The sequence below is a fragment of the Benincasa hispida genome, chromosome 9, assembly GCF_027475165.1.
Source record: "Benincasa hispida cultivar pf3 chromosome 9, pf3_genome.v1.1, whole genome shotgun sequence".
NCBI lineage: Eukaryota > Viridiplantae > Streptophyta > Magnoliopsida > Cucurbitales > Cucurbitaceae > Benincasa > Benincasa hispida.
In genome coordinates, this window is record NC_143486.1 from 29,720,461 (window position 1) to 29,746,562 (window position 26,102).

Consider the following 26,102-nt stretch of genomic DNA (forward strand, 5'->3'; position numbering starts at 1 on the left):
ATCTTGTATCGTGTATCATAGTAGCTTAGGATTTTACTTTATCAACGCATTTTTACTTTACTTTGTCAACACATTTTTATTTCATCGCAATCTATATTTCTGTACACACCAACATTCTTTATTCATTATTAAAAACCGATCGCATGTATCACATTAGTATCGCATTAACAAAAACAATCCCCATGTTCGACCTCGAATGATTCTGAGAAACTTGCGTTGGAATTATACTTGGTTTCAGTGCAAGGAAACTTGTGACACGCACTATTACATTGCATACTACGAGTATATCATTATCAACGCATATACTTAGCGTGTAGTATCGCATAAAAATGTCTTTATCGCAAAACACTTAAGTGCATATTTAGCACATCATTCATTTCATTCACGAACCATGCGTTAGAGTTAGATAAAGATAAAAGCAATCAATTTTAAGTCATCAATAATCGAATGATTTGGTCTGCACCTCTTTTATACAGATTCGGCTCATCCCAATAATAGTGTCTGTATTCATTCTTGAGCTTCTGTTGATGATAGGTGTAATCTTCAAGAAATTTTTCACAAACCAAATAATTAACGATGTCCGCATACCAGGGCAATTCTTCTAAGTGGAACAACTGCTCGTCCGGGAACACAGCACTCACCTCAGTTTCATTGCGGTCAACCTTGGGATTCTCTAATCTAGACAAGTGATTTGCAACTTGATTCTCTGTCCTCTTCCGATCAATTATCTCAATATCAAATTTTGTGATTGCCATGTGATCAGTGTGAATGAATACCTTGGTTCCCAACAGATATGCCCTGAATTTCTCCAATGCAAAAATCACGGCCAGGAGTTCTTTCTCAGTGGTGGTATAATTTATTTGAGTAGGGCTTAGAGTTTTACTCGCATATGCGATGGGGTGCAAAATAGTTCTCTTCTTTTGACCTAATGCAGCCCCCATCACATACCCGCTTGCGTCGCACATGATTTCAAATGGCATTGTCCAATCCAGCGCAATTAGTATGGGCACGGTAATCAGCGCATCTTTTAATACTCTAAATGCGTTAAGGAAATTGTTGTCAAACTCAAATTTCCTGTCCGCCTCTAACAACGCACTCAATGGTCATCCTATCTTAGAAAATTCTTTGACGAATCGTCTGTAAAATCTAGCGTGCCCCAAGAAGCTTCGCATAACCTTCACGCTGGTTGGAGGTGGGAGTCTTTCAATTGCTTCAATCTTTTGCTTTGTCCACCTCCAACCCTTCTCGGGAGATTTTGTGTCCAACACTATACCCTCTTTAACCATGAAATGACACTTTTCCCAATTGAGCACCAGATTTGTCTCTTCACATCTTTTCAGAATCTTCTCCAAGTTGGCTAAGCAGACTTCATAAGTGTTCCCATAAACGGAGAAGTCATCCATAAATATTTCCATAGAGTCCTCGAGAAAATCTAAAAAGATCGCTATCATGCACCTTTGAAACGTGCTTGGTGCATTGCCGAGGCCAAACGGCATGTGGCGAAAAGTAAACGTCCCATATGGGTAGGTGAATGTGGTCTTGTCTTGATTTTCAGAAGCTATCATGATTTAATTGTATCTGACATACCCATCTAGGAAGCAGTAAAAATCATTCCCTGCTAGTCTATCTAGCATTTGATCAATGAATGGCAGAGGGAAGTGATCTTTCTTTGCGGCCGCATTCAACTTGCAGTAGTCCATGCATATGCGCCATCCAATGATGGTCTTTTGCGGTATTAATTTATTGTTCTCATTTGGGACTACCGTCATTCCGCCCTTCTTTGGCACACATTGCACAGGACTGACCCACATGCTATCTGCTATAGGATAGATAATGCCCGTATCTAGCCACTTGATAATCTCCTTTTTGACGACCTCTTCATCGCAAGGTTAAGTCTGTGTTGATTTTCAATTGTTTCTTTGTGGTCGTCCTCAAGACGAATGTGGTGCATGCAGTACGTGGGGCTAATTCCTCTGATGTCAGCGAGCGTTCAGCCAATTGCTCGCACATGTTTCTTGAGAATGCTCATCAATGCATTCTCTTGATCTTCGTTGAGCGCAGAGGAAATTATCACTGGCAGCTTCTCATTCTGCCCCAGAAATGGGTTGGTAGGATCTTTAGTTCAAGTGTTGGTGGTTTCACAAGGGAAGGTTGCGTTTTTTTTCTTTCTTCTTTTGGCTCTTCTTCTTGCATTGCAATCATTTCTTCTTCTTTGTTTGTTTTTTCTACAATCGCATTGCAGGTAGCTACAGATGTGTTGGCATCCTTTTCTTCACACTCTTCATCAGAATTTTCTTCTTCAATCAAATTCAGGTCATCATCAGAATCTTGCAGGTCTTCTTCATCCAGAAATTTCATGGCACGAATTATATTAAATTTGAGCTTCTGTCCATTTATACTCAAGTGATTTCTCCCTTGTGCACATCAATTTGAGCATGACCCGTTGATAGAAAAGGTCGCCCCAAAATGATGGGCACATCTTTGTCAACTTTATAGTCTAGAATGATGAAGTAAGTTGGCAAAATAAATTTATCAATCGTGATCAGCACATCCTTCACCTTACCTTCTGGATGAACCAGGGATCTGTCAGCTAATTGGAGAGTCACTGATGTGGGCACGAGTTGCCCTTCATTTATTTTTCTAAAAATTGACAGCGACATCAAATTTATGCTGGCCCTCAAGTCACACAAGATTTGCCCAATATAGAGTCCTCCTATGGAGCAAGGAATAGTGAAGCTCCCAGGATCGTTCATCTACAGTGGGATAATGGATTTGGAACTTTGCGTTAATGCCACCGTGGCAAATTTTTCAGTGCCTTTTTTCTTAGTTACCATGTCCTTCAGAAACTTGGCATAGGCAGGCATTTCCTCAATCGCTTCACTGAAAGGAATGTTAACATGTAATTACTTTAACATAGATAAGAAGCGTTGGTACTGTACCTCTACGTTTTTCTTCTTACTTAGCCTTTGAGGGAAAGGTGGTAACTAGACTTTCACGGTTCTCGTTTCATTTTACTTTGAGGTTGACGCAACCTCAGGTTCCACTGCTTCATTTTCTCTTTCTTCTTCTTATGTTACCGCAATCTCAGGCTCTATTGCGATGAAAGTTGTTATACTCTGATCCTTCTTTTCCCCCTCCACAGTCTTTCCATTGCGCAATGTCACAACCTGATATTGCTCCTTACCTGATCCCCTTGGGTTGCGTAGAAGTTCGGTAGAACTTGGCAACGTCCCTTGCGGTCTAATTTTCAGCTCACTTGCAATCTGGCCCATTTGCAATTCGAGGTTGCGGATGGATGTAGCCTGAATTTGAAGCACTGTCTCATTTTTCTCTATATATTGCTTCAATAGGATCTCCAGAGAAGAGGATTGCAGTGGTTGTTGTGAGCTACTTGCTTGATTTCTCTGTTAACCATTGTTACGTTGGAAGAATCCTGGTGGCCTTTCTTTTTGTGCCACAGATTGAAAATTTTGTTGTTGATTCTTCCAGGCAAAATTGTGGTGGTTTCTCCACCCGGGGTTGTAAGTATTTGAAAAGGGATTATTCTTTACAAAATATATAGACTGTGGTTTTTGCGGGCAATCTTCCATCACATGGCCATCACTGCAAGTCGTACACCTTGCGGTGTTTTGACTTATTGCTTGATTTGCCCACCTTGTGGTGTTGGGCTGTTGATGGCCATTCCTTGAATCAAATTCATCATTGCAGTCATTTGGTTTTGTAATGAAACAATATCATCATTGTTTGCATCAGAATCTTTAAGTCTCAATCTCTAGTCACTCTCCCTCCAGTCTTCATGGTTCTTGGAGATGCGATCCAGGATATTCTTCGCCTCATCGTATGTTTTGTCAAGCAGACCACTAGCGGCTACTGCATTGGCAGCAGTCTGCGAAACAGGATTCAAACCGTGATCTCGGACCAACCTTTTAAACCTCGCCCAAGCATCGCTGAGCGATTCGTCCATATCTTGTTCAAAATTAGTAATAAGCTTCATTTGTCTTGCATTCTCGGTAGGTGGAAAATACTTTTTCATGAATTTCTCCACTACCTACTCCCAAGAAGTAATCTCTCCTAGTTCGAGCGAATAAGCCCATTTCCTAGCCTGATCACAGAGAGAAAACGGGAACAACATTAGTCAAACTTCTTCAGTAGAGATGTTCGGGAACACAAAAGTATTGCAAATTTCAATAAAACTTCGGAGGTGGGCATGCGAATCCTCACCATGCCTTCCTCCGAATTGACCTACAGTCTAGATCATCTGCAGCATCACGGGTTTCATCTCGAATCTACTTCTGTCGAGGGCAGGCCTCATGATTTTTGGAGAGAAATCATAGAAGTTTGGCGATGCATAGTCCCTAATGGGCCTATTGCGATTGTTTGCCAATAGAATCAGATTCTCCATGACATTGTTATCATTTGGTGCTCCACCTCCAGGCTGCTTCGCTATCTCTTCTTTATCGGATTGTGGTTGTTGTTGGCTCAATCTTCGTCTAAAAGTCCTCTTAATCTCCGGGTCGTAATTCGCCAGAGATTGAGATCACAAAAATTACTGTTAACAACTATTTTGTCGAAGTCCCCGGAAACGACACCAAAAACTTGATGCATTATTTTATGTAATGGAAACACGGATGATATGCGTTGATGGATTTCGTTGTACACTCAAGTTTCCTCAGGGGAATTCAAGTGTAAATTCCCCTGAGTTTCCTAGTAAGTCCAGGGTCGAACACAAGAACTTGTGAAAATAGTTGCGTTGGTAATGTTTATGAAAACTTTGTGGTAACCAAGTAAATAAATAAGTGTTGGGTGTGTTTTTGTGTTGAGGTAAAAAAGAAGTAAATAAAGGCGGCAGATTTGCGTTGATAGATGCAATGAGTATGCGATGAACGGGTTGACAATCGCATGCGAAGAAGCTCTCCATTGCAAGGCAAACACATCGATCAACGCATAGATGTTGCGGTAATCAACCGTATGCATCCATCGCATGGGAGTTGCGCTCGTCAAGCGATTGCGGTGATCATGTAGAGTTGCGGTATTAAGTGAATGCGACCAATGAATGATTGCGGCTACACGACAATGTAAATTAATGGATCAACGCAATGTAGGTGAAATGAATGCATCAACGCATCTACCTCGAGAAAATCCAAAGATGATGTTGACATTTCACCTACCACGCCGTTAGTGGCAGAGGTTCAGAAAGGACGAACGCGCCAAACGTCAGACTCAGAGCAGTCCAATTAATGTTGTCAGCGATCCAAGCTCTATAATATAGAAGCCGATGAGCTGAAATTCATTTTAATCCATGGTTTTCGCCTGAGGTTCACCTAAGGCGGATCCTTGCAATCTAGACAAAATGCATGAGAAGAAGCTGAGAGTTTTTCACCTCCTTCATCCATTCTGAGTGACGACCGAATCCTTCGAACAGAGTTAAATCTCGAGACAGTCAGCTTTTCTGCCCATCCATGGCACCACCGGCAGCCTTGACGCACATCCGCTGGAAACAAATCTTTGCTTCCAGCCGGTCATTTCTTTTTCCTTTCTTTTCCTATATTGTATTGTATGGCATTTGTGAATTAAGGAATTAATACAATTTTTTTTCAATGCATTTCTCTGTTCCTTCGACTCCATCTCCATTTTCTCGCTTAGCATCTTTACTTTAATTGCAACACTTAGCGGGATTGCTTGGGTATTGCATACTTAGTCATGTGGATTAGGGATATGAAGCATGTAATAACCCATCGAGAGGGGTGCATTGCGTGAGTGTGTGAGTAACCTTATTTGCTTAGTGTGAAGCTGCTGCAGCGCCTATCTATAGGCTAACGCATTTCTTGTCTATCAATGAAGTCAACAACAATCAATTGCCCAGGAGGGTAAGTAGTTGGACACATTAAGCATTGTATTCGTTGTTCACTAGGGATAGTAACAATCTTACGTCAACCAAGTTCATGAAATTTTTTTGTATTATGTATGCTTCATTCGTCCATTAGGGATACTCGGGAGGGTAGTTTAAGGACAGGATCTAGGCTTGGAAGGTCAGATCATGATCTAGGCTCGGGAAAGTCAGATTAGAACACATAATACAAGAGATAAGAGCTTAGGAATAAACACTGTTTACTATTAACCCATCGCATGCATCCTAGAGATAGGATACGATTGAGTGCGGTCACCGCAACATTGTGTGCATTTTGCATCATCGTATATGAAAAGATTAGAGACTTGGGAATAAGCTCTATGGACACTTTTGCATTCAACACATGTGTCCTAGACTTAAGAGCACTGCATTTCCATTGGAAAATGATTTGTCGTGCATGAGTGTAGCATGAGCGCATTGGCTTGCATTAACTAGGGTTGCCCTCGCAGTCACTTTTAAGGGTTGCAATGAAAACATCTCCGTTTTTTATCTATTTTTCCATACATTTATTTCATGTCAAGGTTTTTCGTATCTCTACCTTTCATGTATATTCTCATTGCATTGTCTGTTAGATAGGAGTAGGAGTAGGACTAACGTATCAACATCTCCTCTATTCTTTTATTTAAATCACCACATGCACATCACCGCAAACATATAGCTACAAGTCCCTGTGTTCGACCTCGAATTACCCAAGAAACTTGCGTCCATGTTATACTTGGCGTGAGCGCAAGAAAACTTATGGCACGATGCATGGTCATCGCACACATTTATTAATGCACATTCATTCCAACGCATGACTATCGATGCATGACTATCAACGCATATCTTAGGAATATGCATCGCATACCACATCCAAGGGAATCTTGTTGTCGAGTAAAATTGACTTCCAATTTCCCACCATCAAGTTTTTGGCACCGTTGTCGGGGACTTGGCAGCTAAATGTTTGTTAAGTTTTGTGTCTCTGCGAGCAAACTTTTTATTTTGGGAGTATTGCAGCTTGTGCGACCAGGATGCAAACAATATTGAAGTGTAGGCGATGTGCTGAAAGCCAATGTTGACCCCAAGGTAGAAGGGCAATCAGTTGCAAAAGACTGAAGGCAGTTCTAAGCTCATGGTGGCTAATGTGTGCCCAATAATTGTCGAAAGTTCCAATGGTCAGGACAACTTGACCCAAGCAGTTAAGAGCCATCTTCTGCATGGAAGACTCCTTGCGATAACACTCTTATTTTTCCAAGGAAGTCTTCCACTCTATCTTCACTTTGCTTTCTTAGTATAGGTTATTTATTTTATTTTTATTGTTATTTTGGATATATGGCTGCTTCCTTGGTTGTGGTACGTTTGCTCTTGTAGATGCAACAATAAGTCTCCTTGGTTCGTAGTTCAACGGAAGAATTCCTTTCACCCTTCAACGCATGGCTTCAATCGCATGGATTCCAACACATGAGCGCATGCGTTGTTCCACCTAAGGTCTTTTCTTGTTATCTTGTATGCCTTATCCTTTTGAAATTCTCTTTTTCCCGATTGCATTGTTTTGCAATGTTTATATGATGGTATGTATAGTTCACCGCATTTTCTAACTAATCAACGCAAGACATTCTTTACTTTTATTAGCTTCTTCAAATTTTGAAAGTTTTAAGTTTTATTTTGTGCAAACTTTTGTTCAAACATTTATTATCGCATTCTTGTAATTTTGTTTTTAGCTTTGTGGTGAGAACGCTGCCAACCTCTAAGTTTGGGGGTGGCAGCGGTCTCGAAGAATTGTGTTCATTATATTGTGATCATTTGTTAAACAAATAATAAAATAAAAGTTGAAGTGAGCTTTTGAGAATAATAACTCCACTGTCAACGCAATGGGGAAACCTATGTTGATAAGAGTTAAGGTGTGAAAGGCACTAGCCGAAGTTGGATGTCCGCATGACACACGTGGGGGTAAGCCAAAAGGAAGGGCGTAACCAAGTTCAACACCGCATTTGAATAAGCCATCGCAAAGTTTTGAAGTATTTTTTATGAACGCATTCTCAAAAGCTAAACACAAAATTGCGGTGAAGGAATGAAATTTTTTTTAGCAAAGGCTTGCCGGATTTAGCGGAGACAAGATCTTTTTGAAAAAGCAGCCAAGTGGAGGAGAGCATTGCGATGATGGTCAAAGGTGTGCGTAAATTATATTCTGAGAAGTTGGTCATCGCAAAGGAAAGCATGAAGGTGAGTTAGAATTTCTTGAGTATAACGCATGCTTGAGGACAAGCATGATTTTAAGTTTGAGGGTGTGATGACATGTAGAAATGCATGTCATCTTAGGCCTTTTACTTTGAATTATGAAGGTTGTTAGGCAAAATATGCGTCAATCATGATAGGAATTCATGAGAATATGAGTTTGCGTCGATCAGCATGTTGAATCTCAGCTAACCCGTTATTTTGCATTAATTATGTGTTCAATGTTCTATCTTTGTAGCTAATACAGGAAATGAATGCAAACGTGGAAACCGGACCACCGCATAGACGACCGTATGTGGAGAAGCACTCCATCGCAAGGTAAACACATCGATCAACGCATAGATGTTGCGGTAATCAGCCGTATGCGTCCATCGCATGGGAGTTACGCTCGTCAAGCAATTGCGGTCATCATGTAGAGTTGCGGTATTAAGCGAATGCGGCAATTGAATGATTGCGGCTACGTGACAATGCAAATTAATGGATCAATTCAAGGTAGGTTAAATGAACACATCAATGCATCTACCTCGAGAAAATCCAAAGATGATGTTGAAATTTCACCTACCACGCCGTTAATGGCAGAGGTTCAGAAAGGACGAACGTACCGAACGTTAGACTCAGAGCAATCCAATTATGTTGTCGGCAATCCAAGCTCTATAAATAGAAGCTGATGAGCTGAAATTCATTTTAATCCAAGGTTTTCACCTGAGGTTCGCCTAAAGCGGATCCTTGCGATCCAGACAAAATGCGTGAAAAGACGCTGAGAGTTCTTCACCTCCTTCATCCATTCCGAGTGACGACCAGAGCCTTCGATCGGAGTTAGATCTCGAGAGAGTCAGCTCCTCCGCACATCCATGGCACCACTGGCAGCCTTGACGCACATCCGCTGGAAGATAAGCTTTGCTTCCAGTCGGTCATTTCTTTTTCCTTTCTTTTCCTATATTGTATTGTATGGCATTTTGGAATTAAGAAATTAATACAATCTGTTTTTAATGCATTTCTCTGTTCCTTCAACTCCATCTCCATTTTCTCGCTTAGCATCTTTACTTTCATTGCAATACTGAGTGGGATTGCTTGGGTGTTGCATACTTAGTCATGTGGATTAGGGATATGAAGCATGTAGCAACCCATTGAGAGGTGTGTGTTGCGTGAGTGTGTGAGTAACCTTATTTGCTTAGTGTGAAGCTGTTGCAATGCCTGTTTATAAGCTAACGCATTACTTGTCTATGAGTGAAATTAGAAACAATGAACTGTCTGGGAGGGTAAGTGGTTGGATGCATTAAGCATTGTATGCGTTGTTCACTAGGGATAGTAACAATCTTGCGTCAACCAAGTTCATGCAATTATTTTGTATTATGTATGCTTCATTCGTCCATTAGGGATACTCGGGAGGGTAGTCTAAAGACAGGATCTAGGCTTGGGAAGGTCAGGTCACAATCTAAGCTCGGAAGAGTCAGATTAGAACACATAATACAAGAGATAGGAGCTTAGGAATAAGCATTGTTTGCTATTAACCAATCACATGCATCCTAGAGATAGGATACGATTGACTGCAGTCACCACAGCATTGTGTGTATTTTGCATCATCGCATAGGAAAAGAGTAGAGACTGAGGAATAAGCTCTATGGACAATTTTGCATTCAACACATGCGTCCTAGACTTAGAAGCACCACATTTCCATTGGAAAATGATTTGCTGTGCATGAGTGTAGCATGAGCGCATTGGCTTGTGTTGACTAGGGTTGCCCTTGCAATCACTCTTAAGGGTTGTAATGTAAGCATCTCCACATTTTATCTATTTTCCCATACATTTATTTCATGTCAAGGTTTGTCGTATCTCTATCTTTCATGCATATCCTCATTGTGTTGTTTGTTAGATAGGAGTAGGAGTAGGATTAACGTAGCAACATCCCCTCCATTCTTTTATTTAAACCGCCGCATGCACATCACCGCAAACATATAGCTACAAGTCCCTGTGTTCGACCTCAGATTACCCGAGAAACTTGCGTCCATGTTATACTTGGCATGAACGCAAGAAAACTTGTGGCAGGACGCATGGTCATCGCATACATTTATTAATGCATATTCATTCCAACGCATGACCATCGATGCATGTCTATCAACGCATATCTTAGGAACATGCATCGTATACCGCATCCAAGGGAATCTGGTTGTCGAGTAAAATTGACTTCCAATTTTCCGTCATCAAGCATCGTCCAGACGTGTGCTTCGATCTTTTATTTTGGGGTTGACGGTCTTTTCAAGGATACTCTTAACCTCTCGATTGGATATCTCAGCTTGGCCATTCGTCTGAGGATGGTAAGGAGTGGCAACTTAATGATGAACTTTATACTTAAAATGGCTTCAATGGCTTAGTTACAGAAATAGGAAACATAGTCACTAATTACAGCTAACAAGATATTGGAAATGTCCTAAAACTCGCAATTCGTAAATATTGTTAACATATTCTATTTATCAATACAAGTATTATTGAGTATTTTATTCAATAAATTGTTGTTGATATTACATTTCGTTATAAAAATCCAATAAACAAATCCATGGCTATAATACGAATATTTTAACTTTATGTGGCGACATAAAAGAGGATCAACTTTTAGTATATAGCCAAAATGGTCTATAAGTATATGAATGAGATTGGGTACCTCATCCTAGTGATACTATTGAATGCGGCCCATTTTGTATACTGATACAAATGATGTGATCCTAAAATCATTCATGTGGAGACATGTGAGTGGGAGCATCCTACGCAATGAGTTTGCATAAGACCGGACCTTGAAATAGTCACTTTTCTTTGTAACAACCGTTTACTGTTAAAACTGACTATTTTAAATTCAATAACCTAGGGTAACTCAATCTTAATCTTGAACTAAATATGAACCCCTGTTTATTCGGGATTATCATTTGATCGGCATAGGTAAGAGTAGTTCAACAACACTGCTCAATAAGCCTCCCATTTCATGGATAAGACCGAATAGATAGCTGAGGACATAGTTCTGCAAGATGGAATTCACTCCTTCATGACTTAGGGTTAGCAGATAAGTTGTTCTCTTAAGAGTTGATTCCTGGTCTTGAATAATGGGGCCATGCTCTCTCATGATCGAGAGGGTTATGGTTTATAAGTTGGACTATAAACCAATTGTTCAATGGAGGAACCGTGGGAGCTTAAGGAGAAAAATGTATTTACCGGGATAAAATGGTAATTTTACCTAGCTGTAAATACGAAGGACCTGTGAATGATCGACTTACTAATTATGGTTATAGTGGACAGAAATATATCTATAGTGAGTAGAGTGCAACTATTAAGCTATAATGGTATGTCTCGGTAGTTAATTAATTAATTCGGTTTAAAAAGTTTAAATCAATTAATTATAAATCGTTGGAGCTCATGATCTGTAGATCCATAAGGTCTCTCTCTTGACTCGTAAATTAAATCTTGGATTAGTGGATTGAGCAAATTTGAATTGTTCAATTCAAAATTAGAGTTTTGAATTTATAATGTTCAAATTAAATTTAGGGTTTAATTGATTATATTTGATATAATTAATGTGTTTAATTTTGAACAAATTGGAGAGTTTAAAATATTTAAATATTGAATTGCATGAATAGGATTCATGTATTAATTAGGTGTTTGATTAATTTAATATTTGATATTCAATTATTATTTAAATTAATTAATTAAATTTGTTTAGTTAATTATTTAAATATTTTTTAAAAAAATTAGAAATTCATAAATAAATTTAATTAAAGCTGATTTTATGCAATTTTAATTTTATTTTGAAAAATGAATTTTATTTTAGAAAAAGGACAAGTTAGTGGATTAATCCAACTTTTGTTGGAATAATCCACTCAATCTAACATCTAAGCCTAAGAATTAATGCAGTTTGAAGTGTCAAATTACATTAATACCTAGTGTTTGCATGTATTAAACATTTAAATATGTTCAATTTCTTAGAATTTTGGAACATGCAACTTGAATTTTGAGAAAAATTTTGGACTCTTCCTTCCAACCCAAAACTCTCTTCAACCTCACCCTAATTGATCTCAATCCAGTGTTTCCACCACACATTCCAAGCTAGAGATCAGTAAAGAAACTCCTCTTGATGGTCTACTGTGAGTTTAAAGGTCTAATTCGTGAATTTTAGCTCGATTCAAAGGGTTTTCATCAAAGGTAATGTGTTTATAAAACCCTCTTTTAAAAAACTATTTCAATGCATGTTTGAAACTCATATTAAGTGTAATTTGAGTGCTTATTGATTCTGATTTCTTCCGCTACTGTAAGTTCACTCTTAGTATCAGAGCATGATTTAAGCACTCAATTATCATTAATTTGAGTTTGGTGGGTGAATTTCTATGAATGTATGAAATGGTGACTGATATGGTTGAAATTCAAATTTGGCATTAGTTTTCTCTTCAATTATGAAATTTAATTTGTAATTTGCTCTTGATTAATGAGCTTATATGTGTGCTCTAGTGTCTGTAATTTTATTGGAGTCATTAGAGTTGAAATTGGGCTGTAATTGAAGATCAAAGCAAGCATGGCCAAGTTGCAGAAACCTGGAATCAAGCTTCTGCCTTGCAACGTCGCAACGCTACAAGGACAGCGTTGCAACGCTGTTCATAATCAGCCTAAGGCATTGCAACACTGGGATGAAACTTCATAACATTGTTCATCCCAACCAAGAAAGGCACACGTTTGTGAGCCAATTCGCGCAGGAGAACATTCGATTTGACCGGTTCGGTCTTCATCCAGTCTATTTCAACAACATCTGGTGCGGTTCAGCCTCAATTGGAGCTCTAATGGTCTGATTCAGGCGATTCGGGTCAGTTCAAGTGGTTCACCATCAAATTAAAGTTGGTTTTTAGTTTTCTTTTGTAATAATTTAATTGTGTTGCTTGCTTAGGATGGAAAAGTTGAATCATATTGGTGTTGTTTAATTATTTTATGCATATGATGTATATTATATTTGAATTAAACATGTTTGTGCATATAGCATGCCATTTAGATTTAAAATCCCACCATAAGAAAGCATGTTGCATGCATAATATTATGTTATAAGTTAGTTATAATAAACAGTATGCATGTTTAGGGTTTCTTAAAATTAATATAAGTGTTATGTTAATTTTGAATGCCTTTGATGTATGTTATGGATGGATATCATGTCTATTGTTTTATAAACTGTTATAAAATCGGATTAGACATTAAAATCCATAACAAAGATTAATAACATGCTCACTTAGGTTAACAACATATTTTAATAGTTAAAATAGGTTGTTATCTTATAAAATATGGTTACAAACTCAATCGATTCATAATCTTGTCTAAAACTGGAGGTATTTAAGTTGATAGTTTACTTAACACCTCCTACCTGGGGATTATGATTGAAATGTTGAACATTGTTAATCGGTTTTATGAGCTTGCATGAGCGGTGTGAGGTTTAAAATTGGTTTAACACCTAAATATTGTAGGTTTAAATCCAAATATAAACATTATACTTGGTTAAATCAATATAGACTTCAGTTGTTTAATTACCCAGAATATACCTAAAAGAATACCCAAACATTTAGAACACTTAGTGGGAAATTAACAATATATACGATATATCATTTTTAACTCTCGCGTCCCCAAGAGTTCACATCGTGAGATCCATGCTTGGCTTCATGTTGCTTTTACCACGACTACTCCAGTCGAAAAGTGTTTGCATGGGTCAATAAAAAGGTGAATGGGAGAAGTAATTCATAGTAAGTGGGTGAAGGAAATATGTCAACATATCCTACGGTCTCCTCCATTAGTTTGAACCATGAGATTCCTATATTGTGCTTGGTGTCGGTTTTAGGCGGCATTAGCTAGTCGTTAATCGTGGCCATCCCTTCGGAGGGTTGTAACATAGGATTCAGAACAACCCAAGCTTCAAAAATGAATAGGGTTTTATAGTCCATCGTAAACATTGTCTTCCAATTTGGGGGCATGTTCATATTGTTCTATAAGATTTGAAAATGGTGGGTCACACTTACAAGAGTTACTAAATGTTAGTAAAAGTTCTTGATCGAAAATGGTAACCAAACTACTATAGGAATAAGATTTATTCTGAATATAATATTTGGTCAAGATTGTTTTGCTTCTGTGAAGGAGTATTTGACTGCCCCTCGATAGCATCTATTCTAACTAACTAAAGTATCGTTGCAAATAAATAATGAAATATGGGTACTTTATTGCTTTTGCTAAAATTGGATTTAAATGCATAAGTTTAATAGAATTTGTTTAGTTTTCAACAATGTCGAACTCGTTTATACAATTTTTTGCTTCTGATAAATTCAATGGAGAAGGTTACTCTAATTGGAAATTGAACATAAATACAATTCTAGTGGTTGACGACCTGAGGTTTTTTTTATCGGAGGAATGTCCTCTTCTCAATTCAAATGCTAGTCGAAATGTTCGAGAAGCTTATGATAGATGGGTATGGGCTAACGAGAAGGCAAGAGCCTACATCTTGGCAAGCATATCCGATGTGCTCAACAAGAAACATGAACCCATGCCCACTGCTCGAGAAATCACGGCGCCATTGCAAGAGATGTTTCGGCAACCGTCATCTTCAGTACAACATGAGGCTATAAAATATATTTATAACTCACTTATGCGGTATGCGCAAGCGTACACAATCGAAGTAATAAATTCCAAATAGGGTATTGTCCTCAGGGACCAGTGTGAGAAAATTTTTCCTAAACTTAGCTATCACAATTCCTTGTCAATTTTATTCAGGCAATTAAAAGATGATTTTTATCTATAACTATGACTAACAAAAATTCAATCATACACGATAAAAATTCAGAGCATGACAATTCCACAGTGTTGTTTCATTTAGGGAATGCAATGAATATGACATGCAATTGATTGAAGCTAAAAGTTCTAAAGTCAGGAAATCCTCTCTCGAGCTCAGACCATCCTAATAACTACCCATCGACCCGAATCTTTTCTATCGCTTGAATAATTATAACATTAAGACCTTTCAATTGCACCTCTTATTATTCTAAATTCATTCTCATGCAATCTCGAATAACAATCTAAATTATTGGGTCCAGTGAATTAAACTCTCTCTCGAGACATCTAATTAACTTAGGTTCATTTAATTAATGGCCAATTAATCAAAAGCATTAAACATAAATAATTTAGAAATCCATGCAAAATCAATAACTGTAAATTCAATATTCAAAGTAACATCCCTAAAATCCACAAACACCCTAAAATAAAAGAGTTTAGCCACACATAATTCCGATAACAATATTCAACAAATAATTAATCATTATAGCAAAAAGTAAATTAAACGTAGAAGAACAATCTCCCCTCAATAGGTCTGAATCCCAATCACGATCTCTTTGACTTTTGCCACAAATCACGGATTGTTCTTCAACAAAACTGTACAATCATAATCAATCTTCCCGTCACAATCAACCCATAATGATCTTGGATCAACTCTCAATCAAAATCTCGAGTATTCAACAAAAAACGAACAGAATCGCTCTAATTCGGCTCTTATACAGACTAAAATCTTTCAAAGTCGACGCTCCTTTTTTCTCTTTTTTTTTTTTTCTCTTCCCAGATCTGATGGCACACGTTCTTATTTATAATATACTTGCAGTGTTGCAATGTTGGCATCTTGCCAGCCACGTCAAAGTCATAATGTTGCAACGTTGCCCTATTCCATCTTGCTCTTGGATCTATAGCTTTAGAGAGTAGCATTGCAACATTTGTCCAACGTTGGCTCCCTTGAATTGCCTTCCAAATTTGCCTCTTTTCTTAATCTTCGATCCTTGGTTTCTTCCTAATTCCAAAATCAACCCGTAATTGCGCAAAATTAGAGTTGTGTCCCAGGTTTTTGATCATTTTTGCACAAATTGCTCCTGATGCTTAGATTCCTAAAGTTACTCAATAAACCATGTCAAACTAAACAAAACTAGCAATATTAGTTCCAAATTTGAAGCTAATAAAAGCACTTTTTAGATGCTTTTCACTCACGCATGAAAGATGGGACATGTCCTGGACATGATGGTCCATTTTAACATTGCAGAAGCTCACAGCGTTATCATAGATGAGACTAGTAAAGTTAGTATGATCTTGGAATCTCTTCTGAAAAGCTTCTTGACTTTTCGAACTAATGCAGTAATGAATAAGATTAATTACAACTTGACTACTCTATTGAACGAACTCCAGACTTACCAATCGATGATGAAATTAGAAGAAAGTGAAGCAAAGGTTGTTTCATAGAAAAGATTTCTGAAGGGATCATCTTCTGAAACGAAGCCTTCAAACAAAAAGAAGTCCGCCCCTTCCTCTTTTAAAGATAAAAGTATCCAAATGAAGAAAAAGGGAAAAAGGGAAGAAGAATCCTACTGTTAAGAAAACCAAGGCTCCCAAAAGAAAATGTTTCTATTGTGGAGAAAACGAACATTAGAAACGCAATTGCCCAAAATATCTAGCTAAAAAGAGAGCTGAAAAGGAAAAACAAGATAAATCAGATCTACTTATAATTGGAACATGCTTAGTGGAAAGTTCTCACTTAACCAGGATATTAGATTCAAATATCACTAACCATGTTTGCACTTTTCTACAGGAAACTAGTTCTTGGACTCAACTCTCAGAAAATGAAATGACTTTCAAAGTAGGAACAGAAGAAGTCATTTCAGTTAAAGCTGATGGAACATAAAGAACAAATGCACAGTGGAAGCGATGGAATTGACAACATTCTGATTGCATTAAAAATAAGAATAAGCATGGAAAGGGTTAGAGAATACAACCTTTGAAGACTCCACCGCAATCTTCCTCTCCTGAGCTCGACACCACCAATGATAAATCTCACTATTCTCCAGTTGAAGAACGGTTGTGGGACCGATATGTTAGTGAAAATAAGGGAATTTCACTATAGAAAGAAGGAGAGTAAAGAGAAAAGATGTGGAAGATTTTAGATTAAAAGCTATGGAAGCATTAGTTTTGCAAAATTCAAAAACAAAGCCTTTTGTTGAGAAAACACATGCAAAATCTCATTTTGCATGTCTTCCATCTCAAACTCCATTAGCATGTAATTTCTAGGTGACAAGCTTGGGAAATGCCACTCCAAAGTCCACTTAGTTAGTGGGAAAATCCAACAATTAGATTTTTCCACTAACTAATTTTTTAATTAAAAAATAATTTTCAAATTTTGGAAATTATTTAATTAAAAAAATTTCAATTAAATAAAATAAACAAATTTAATATCACATATTAAATTATTTAAGACATCTTGCTTTGATTAATCACATTAATCAAGTTTTAAAAATATACTTCTATGCTAATGATCAAGTATACTCTAAAAAATAATTAATTAATAAATTAATTATTTAATTGTAAATTATATCTCATAAAAAATACAATTTTCTCTGAAGGCCGAATTTGAACATTTCAAATTCTCACTTCACTTAGTTCTTCAATTTTGTCCATATTGATCTAGCAAGAAGACCCTATGGACCTACAAATCATGGGCTCTAACGATCCGAGACTAACAGTCAAACTCTTTAACCTAGTTAATCAACATTTGTTAACTAACATGATTGTCTATTATAGCCTGTAGTTGCACTCCCCTCACTGTAGATATATTATGTGTCCATTTGATATAATTGTCATCAATAAGCTGATCCTCCAAAGGTTGTTCGTTACCTCAGCTAGGTCAATTATCGAAATATCTCTGAGTTATATCTTTTCTCCTTAAATACCACTATCCCTCTAATGAACAACTGATTTAGGATCATAATCACTCAATCCATTCCTTCTCAGGTCAACGGGAGGATGGGGCCCATTGTTCAAGACTCGGGATCAGCCCTTAAGGGAACAACCTTTCTACTATCCCTAAAATGTGTAGAAGTGGATTCCATCTTACAAATTCTATGTTACCAGCCATCTACTCGGTCTTATCCTTGAAATGGGAGGCATATTGAGCAGCGATGTTGAGCTTACTCTCACCTATGCAAATCAAGGAACAATTGGGAATAAACAGGAGTTCATAGACAGCTTAAGATTCAAATCAAATTATCTAGGTCATCAAGAAGTGAAATTAATTAGCGTAAATAGTAAATGGTATTAATATGTAACCGTGATTATTTCGTGGTCTGTCTTACACAATCTCATTATGTAGAACACCCCCACTTACATGTTTTTACATGAACGAACTGATCACATCGTTTATGACACTTTACAACATTTGTAACAATCATAAAACAGGTCGTATTCAATAGTATCTCGAGAAATAGGTACCCAACCTAATCCAAGTATTATAGAATTTTTAGTTTATTTTACTCAAACTTGATCTAGTTTATGTCTCCACATAAAGTCCAAGTATTCATGACAATAGCCAAGGGTTCTTAGTTTATTGGATTTAGAGTTATTAAAAAATCAACAACACTTGTCTGAATAAACTTCATATATGTTTACTGTTTACAAAACTACGAGTTTTAAGACATACAACCCTGTTGGGATTGGTGTCCTAATTCTTCCGGAGTCTCTTTGTTTTGTAAAGATACACATTGTTTAATGAATAAAATAAGTTTTATTTAATCCTGGCATTTACTCGTATCCAATAAACAAAGCTCCTTGGTTATCTTATGTGAACTTAAGCATGTATATGTGATATATAAGTGGATCATTTCTTAAGTGATAACCTAAATAGGTCTGTAGTATAAGGATTAAGGTGGGATATCTGATCCTGGTGACACTACAAAAACAACCTGCTTTGTAGAGGTTTACAAGTGTTGTAAAGTACTATAGATGGTAGATCCTAACCATTCATGTGAAGACGTGCGATCGGTGGTGTCCTATGCAAAGAGTTTGTATAAGACCTGGACCACAAGATGACTAGACTCTGTATATAACGTCGTTGATACTAGAAACTTGCATCTCACCTAAATGACCATAGGTGACACACCACAATCCAAAGTGTTTTGGGAACTTCTACCTTTGAGGGCGGTCCTTTGATTAGTATGGGTGAGAATGGCCAGATTGCCAACTCAACATGCCTACCTTTTTGGAGACTTGTCTGATCTGGGAGCTGGGAACTCAATCCACAAGATGGAATTCACTCATTTCCCGAAGCAAGGATAAGTAGAGAGATTGCTCCCTTAAGGGCTGATTCCGGGGCTTGAACATAGTAGCCATAGCTTCTCTTTGGAAGAGAAGACTCAATCATAGTAGGACCATGATTTATGTTCATTAAAGGGATCAGTGGTACTGAAGAAGACAGATGTAACTATAGGGGCATAACGGTTATTGGCCCAGCTGTACATACGAGCTATCTGTGAAGGGTTGTCGCACTGCTAATTGGTTAAGATGGACACATAATATATCTGTGGTAAGGAGAGTTCAGCTGTCGGTCGAGTGCCTGCCAGTTAACGGATGGTGGATCACGTGAATAAATAGTTTAGTCAGTTATTCACGTACCGTTGGAGCTTCGAGCTATAGGTTCATAAGGTCCCCTTGGTAGCTCAATGGATTCAGTTGAGGATCAGTTCTTGGTGTTGATTTGAAATGTTCAAATTGACAAGAGGTATTTTGATTATATATGATATAATCAGTAGATGTATGAGATACATCTAATGGAGGATTGATGTAAATGAAATTTACATTAAATACCATGGAATAGAAAAAGAACTATGGTTTATATGTTTCATGAGATGAAATATTAAAACTATAGGTTATAAATATAGTATGATAATTTGGTTATCATTTATATTTATAATAATATTAATTATTGGATAATTAATTTTTTTCTTTAATAACCAATTGAGTGGGTGGTTATTGAATTCATGGTAATCGTGGGATAAAAGAAAAATGGTTTTCCTAATTTATGTATGATTTACAAACTATTGAAAAGTTTTCGTAAAAAGTTTGTTGAGTTTTCTCTCTCACGCAAAAGAAACTCACGTAATGGTCAAGTAAATACGAATTTACTAAACGATGACTAGGGCGAGCTATCGATCGTGCAGTGGCGAGCTAAACGATTGCACAGTATTTATCAAATGATCACATAGTTTTGCTAGATGATCGCTTGCCTTAAGTAAACGATCATGTAGCGTCTATAGGCGGTAGACCGAGCTAAATGATGAGCTAAACGATCGCATAGCTTTTGCTAGACGATCACTTAGTTTTATCTAAACGATTGGGCATCAACCTATACGATAGGTCTTTACCATCTCCCATTTGCCCAGTATATACACGATCGGTGTTTCCTCCTTCGTCTGCCTCAATCTAAGTCCAAACAGAGCCTACCCTCTAGATTCTCACACCGAGAATACCAAGGTAGCCTTGTTGGTGGTGTCATACTCAACTCGAGACTGTCGAGGTTCTGTAGAGGCCATTTGTGTTGTTGAGGAGTTCGTGGTCGAGGCGATCGTTGAGGACAAGTACGAAGAGTTCATGCTGTGTTGCGGTCGTGTAGATCGATCATTCGTGGTTGTTGTTGTTTGAGCGATCATGTACAACGGAGCGTGGAGACGCGTCTTCAAATGTTCATAGAGGTTTTCTCTTTGTTCATTTGAGTTTTTTTTTTCATGCTGTAATTTCTGTATGAATTGTACAACTGCTTGTTTGAAGTCAACTGTAAATGTATTCTTCATTCATGATTGTTATTTGGAATAATCTTTTTCCGCTGCTCATGGAATCTCGAATACGATTTTCTTCAATTGGTATCAGAGCCAGGTTCTTTGATATTCCAAATTACAACTCTAAATTGAACGCATTTTTTAGTCGTTGTGGGTTTCTACATTTGTAGTTAACCGTTTTCTACATCTGTGGTTGTATTGATGAATGTTTCGGGTTTAAATTGTTTTTTTTTTTGGTTAAAGTTTTCGGTATGAAAAAGTGTTAATTGTAAGGGCCCCTGTGTTTTTGGGTGAAATTAACTTTGCAATCGAGTCTGTAATTCAAAAGGTTTGAGTTTGCCGAGTCATTCATGATGAAGCTTCGGTGCATGGAGATGCGGTTCTCAACAAAGAAGAAGACCAACTGTTTGTCGGATCGTGTAGCCTCAGGTAAACGATCGTTGGGATTTAATTAAGAAATCGCTTATATTTTTCTAAACGATCGTGTAGTATTTTCTGAACGATCGTTTAGCTAATGCTAAGTGATGGGGTAAATTATTTACTCTATCGTGTGGCGTTGCGCAATCGCGTAGGGCTGGAGGTAGACGATCGTAAAGGGAGCATGCGATGCTCGTCATTTAGTAAAAGGCGCGTGCTAGACAATCGTGTAGTTAACAAGCTTCATCGCTTAGTTACTACCTAAGCAATCACGCGTATGCGATACGGAGGCGCTAGCTAAATGATCGTTTAGGCGATGGTGCTTCGTGGCATCGTAGTCGTTTAGACGATCGCGGAAGGCGGGCATTGTGTGGAGCGCGCTAAGCGATCGTGTACTTCAAGCTTCATCGCTTAGTAAAGGTACACGATCGTATAGTAATATATGATATAATCGGTATGATGTATGAGATACATCTAGTGGAGGATTGATGTAAATAAGATTTACATTAAGTACCATGGAATAGAAAAAGAACTATGGTTTATATGTTTCATGAGATGAAATATTAAAACTATAGGTTATAAATATAGTATGATAAGTTGGTTATAATTTATATTTATAATAATATTAATTATTGGATAATTAATTATTTTTCTTTAATGACCAATTAAGTGGGTGGTTATTGGATCCATGGTAACCGTGAGATAAAAGGAAAATGATTTTCCTAATTTTAGTATGATGTTGAAAAGTTTTCGTAAAAATATTTTTGATTTTTCTCTCTCGCACAAAAGAAAATCATGTAGTCATCAAGTAAATACGATTTACTAAATAACAGCTAGGGCGTACTAAACGATCAAGCAATGGCGAGCTAAACGATCACACAATATTTACCAAACGATCACATAGTTTTGCTAGATGATCACTTGCCCTAAGTAAACGATCATGTAGTGTCTGTAGGCGACAAACCGAGCTAAACGATGAGTTAAATGATCACATAGCTTTTGCTAGACGATCACTTAGCTTTATCTAAATGATTGGGCATCGATCTATACGATAGGTCTCCACTATCTCCCACTTGCCCAGTCATGTACACGATCGATGTTTCCTCCTTCGTCTGCCTCAATCCAAGTCTGAACAGAGCCCACCCTCTGAATTCTCATACCGAGAATACCAAGGTAGCCTTGTTGGTGGTGTCATACTCAACTCGACAGCATCGAGGTTCTGTAAAGGCCGTTCGTGTTGCTGAGGAGTTCGTGGCCAAGGTGATGGTTGAGGATGAGTGCAAAGAGTTCATGCTATGTTGCGGTCGTGTAGATCAAGCGTTCGTGGTTGCTATTGTTTGAGCCCGTGCATAACAGAGCGTGGAGACGCATCTTCAAATGTTCGTAGAATTTTTCTCTTTTTTCATTTGAGTTTTTTTTTTTCATACTGTAATTTCTGTATGAATTGTATAACTGCTTATTTGAAGTCGACTATAAATGTATTGTTCATTCATGATTGTTATTTGGAATAATCTTTTTCCGCTGCTCATGGAAATCTCGAATCCGATTTCCTTCAATTGGTATCAGAGCCAGGTTCTCTAGTATTCCAAATTACAACTCTGAATTGAACGCATTTTTCAGTCTCGGTGGGTTTCTGCATTTGTAGTTAACCATTTTCTGCATCTGTGGTTGCATTGATGAATGTTTCGGGTTTAAATTGTTTTTTTTTTTTTTTTGTTAAAGCTTTCAGTATTACAAAGTGTTAATTGTAAGGGCCCTTGTGTTTTTGGGCGAAATTAACTTGGCAATCGAGTTTATAATTCAAAAAGTTTTAGTTCGTTGAGTCGTTCGTGATGAAGCTTCGGCGCATGCAAATGCGGTTCTCAACAAAGAAGAAGACCAAGCATTGGTCGGATCGTGTAGCCTCAGGTAAACGATCGTTAGGATTTAACTAAGTGATCAATTAGATTTTTCTAGACGATCGTGTTGTATTTTCTAAACGATCGTTTAGCTAATGCTAAGCGATGGGGTAAATCGTTTACTCTATCGTGTGGCATTGATTGCACGATCGCATAGGCACTGGAGGTAGACGATCTTAGAGGGAGCATGGGATGCTCGTCGTTTAGTAAAAGGCGCGCGCTAAATGATTGTGTAGTCAGCAAGCTTCATCGCTTAGTTACTACCTATGCGACTGCACGTATGCGATACAGAGGCGTTAGCTAAGCGATCGCTTAGACGATGGTGTTTCGCAGCATCGTAGTCATTTAGACAATCGCGGAAGGCGGGTGGTGACGTGAAATTAGCCGTCAAAAACTCGATGACTAAAATCATGTGGGACGTAATATGCGATGCATGCCTTAAATTCTGCATTGGTTATCATGCGTCGGTGGTTATGCGTTGGACTATGCAATATGCGATCACGAATGTATGCGATAACCATACGTTCCTGTCACAAGTTTTCTTGGCTCACGCCAAGTTTAACCCGACTGCAAGTTTCTCGAGTCATCTGAGGTCGAACTCAGGGACTTGTAACTAAATGCTATGCGGTGATGTGTATGCGGCGGATGAATAAAAAAATTATGGAAGGTTTTATTCTACAACTACTTCTACTCCTAACTAACAGACAACACAATGAGAAGTATGAATGAGAGGTAGAGATGTGACAACTTTTGACGTGAAGTACATGGATGGAAAATAGATAAAATGTGAGGATGTCTTCATCGCAACCCTTAAGATTGACTGCAAGGGCAACCTCAGCCAACGCGAGCTATGCGATCATGCTACACACACTTGAGCTTATTTCTAGGACATATGCGATGTGTATGCAAAAGGGACGAGATGACCGCATACCGCCACCGTATCCTACTTCTTGGATGCATGCAATATCCTCTCCGTAGTGTGCATACACTGTGTATAGCAAACGAAGCTTATTCCTAAGTTCCCCATTCTTGATTATGCATTCCAATATGCTCTCTCGAGTCTTAGATTTGGGTTTTAGACTACTCTCTCAAGTATGCCTAAATGATGAATGATGTGCTCATAAGACAAGGTAACCGCATAAACTTGGCTGATGTAAGACTATTCCTATCTCTAGTGAACAATAGCTTACATTGCTTGTTGCGACCAACCACTTACCCTCCCAGGCAGTTAGTTGTTGCTAACTTTACTCATAGACAAGGGTTGCGTCCACCTATAGATAGGCATTGCTACAGCTTCACACTAAGCAAATAAGGTTTTCTCACACACTCGCACAATGCACACCTTCAGGTGGTTTGCTACATGCTTCATATCTCTAATCCGTATGACTAAGTATGCGATACTCAAGCAATCTCACTAAGTGATGCAATGAAAGTTAAGGATATTAAGTAAGAAGGATGGAGATGGAATCGAAGGAAACATAGAAATACATTAAACACACAATGTATTAATTTCTTAATCCAAAATGTAATACAATACAATATAAGAAAAGAAGAGAAAATGAAATAACCAGCTGGAAGCAATGTATTGCTTCCAGTAGATATGTATCAAGGCTGCCAGTGGTGCCATGGAAGGGCGGTGGAGCTGACTCTCTCGAGATCTAACTCCAGCAAAGGCTCCGATCATCACTCGAAATGGATGAAGGAGATGAAGAACTCTCAGGCTTTCTTCTAACGTGTTCGTCTAGATCACAAGGATCCACCCAAAGGTAGGAGACCTTGGATGAAAACATTGGATGATTTGAAATTCTGCCCAGCGGCTTCTATTTATAGAGCTTGAATCGCCGACAGCATTTATGGACCTGCTCTGATTTTAACATTAACGGTGCGTTAGTCCTTTTCTGAATCTCTGCTGCTAACAGTGTGGTAGGTGAAATGTCAACATCATCTTTTTGTTTTTCCCGAGATATGCGCTGATTCATCCATTCCACCAACCTTGCGGTGATCTTACTACTATGGTTATCACTGTGTAGCCACATTCTTGAAATGACCGCAATCGCTTGATTACCGCAAATTTCTACACGATGACCACAATCGCTTGACAATTGAAACTCCTATGCGATGGACGCATGCGGTTGATTACCGCAACGCCCATGCGTTAATCGTATGCGTTCGCGCTTGCGATGGAGAAGTTCTCCGCATGTAGCTGTCTATGCGATAGCCCAACTTCCGCGTGTGCGTCCAATTCCTACATTAGCTACAAAGATAGACAATTCAATGCATAATAACGCATAATAGTGTGTTAGCCGAGATTCTTAATGTTGAACGACACAAACTCATTTTCTCATGAATTCCTAACATAATTGTCGCACATTATGCTTAACAGCCCTCATAATTCTAAATGAAAGGCCTATGATGACATACATTTTTGCCCGTCATCAGCGGGCATTGTGAGGAGCACGCTAAGCGATTGTGTACTTCAAACTTCGTCGCTTAGTAAAGGTACATGATCGTATAGTAATAGCTAAAGGATCGTTTAGATTTTTTTAGACAATTGTATAGTAAATGGTAAACGATCGTTTAGCTCTGGGAGCACTGGTAAGCGATAGAGCAAAGCATTTGTTTTATCGAGTAGATGATCGCGGGGTGCTTAGTACACGATGGTTGGAGAAGCGATGCTTTGCCCGAGCGGTTCAAGACCCGGTTCGACTGTTTGAACCGGAGACTCCTTGTCTTTGTAAAGTTGGCTTTTTTTTTGTGTTTTTAAGGCAATTTTACCCTGTTCATCAACTTTGGTTGTTTATACATGTGATGTATGGTACTTATATGCCAAAGTATTTGTCATATAGTTAAAAACCACCTTCGGTTGTGCAATTATTTATGCATCATGTATTATAACTGTTATAATATTGCATGAAGAAATTACTTGAAAGCATGCACATGTATCATGAAATATAAGAGTTATATTTTGCATGCAGTGAGCATTATCATGCATCATCCTTTTATTATAAGTGTTATAGTCTAAGGGTGAAC

At 38.1% G+C, this 26,102-nt stretch overlaps 1 protein-coding gene across 1 annotated transcript; it reads left to right on the forward strand.

Moving 5' to 3' along the window:
* The first annotated feature begins 14,411 nt into the window (after window positions 1–14,411).
* LOC150033728 (uncharacterized) lies at window positions 14,412–16,838 on the forward strand. Its single transcript, XM_090317045.1, has 2 exons — window positions 14,412–14,732; window positions 16,746–16,838. Exons 1-2 carry the CDS (start codon window positions 14,412–14,414, stop codon window positions 16,836–16,838), a joined length of 414 nt encoding a protein of 137 aa, XP_090173171.1.
* The last annotated feature ends 9,264 nt before the right edge of the window (window positions 16,839–26,102 follow it).

Excerpts from the sequence above, each read along its gene's own strand:
- LOC150033728 (XM_090317045.1), top strand. The coding sequence starts at position 14,412 with ATGTCGAACTCGTTTATACAATTTTTTGCTTCTGATAAATTCAATGGA. Across the intron at positions 14,733-16,745 it reads TTCGGCAACCGTCATCTTCA|GAAACTAGTTCTTGGACTCA; the intron begins GTACAACATGAG and ends ACTTTTCTACAG.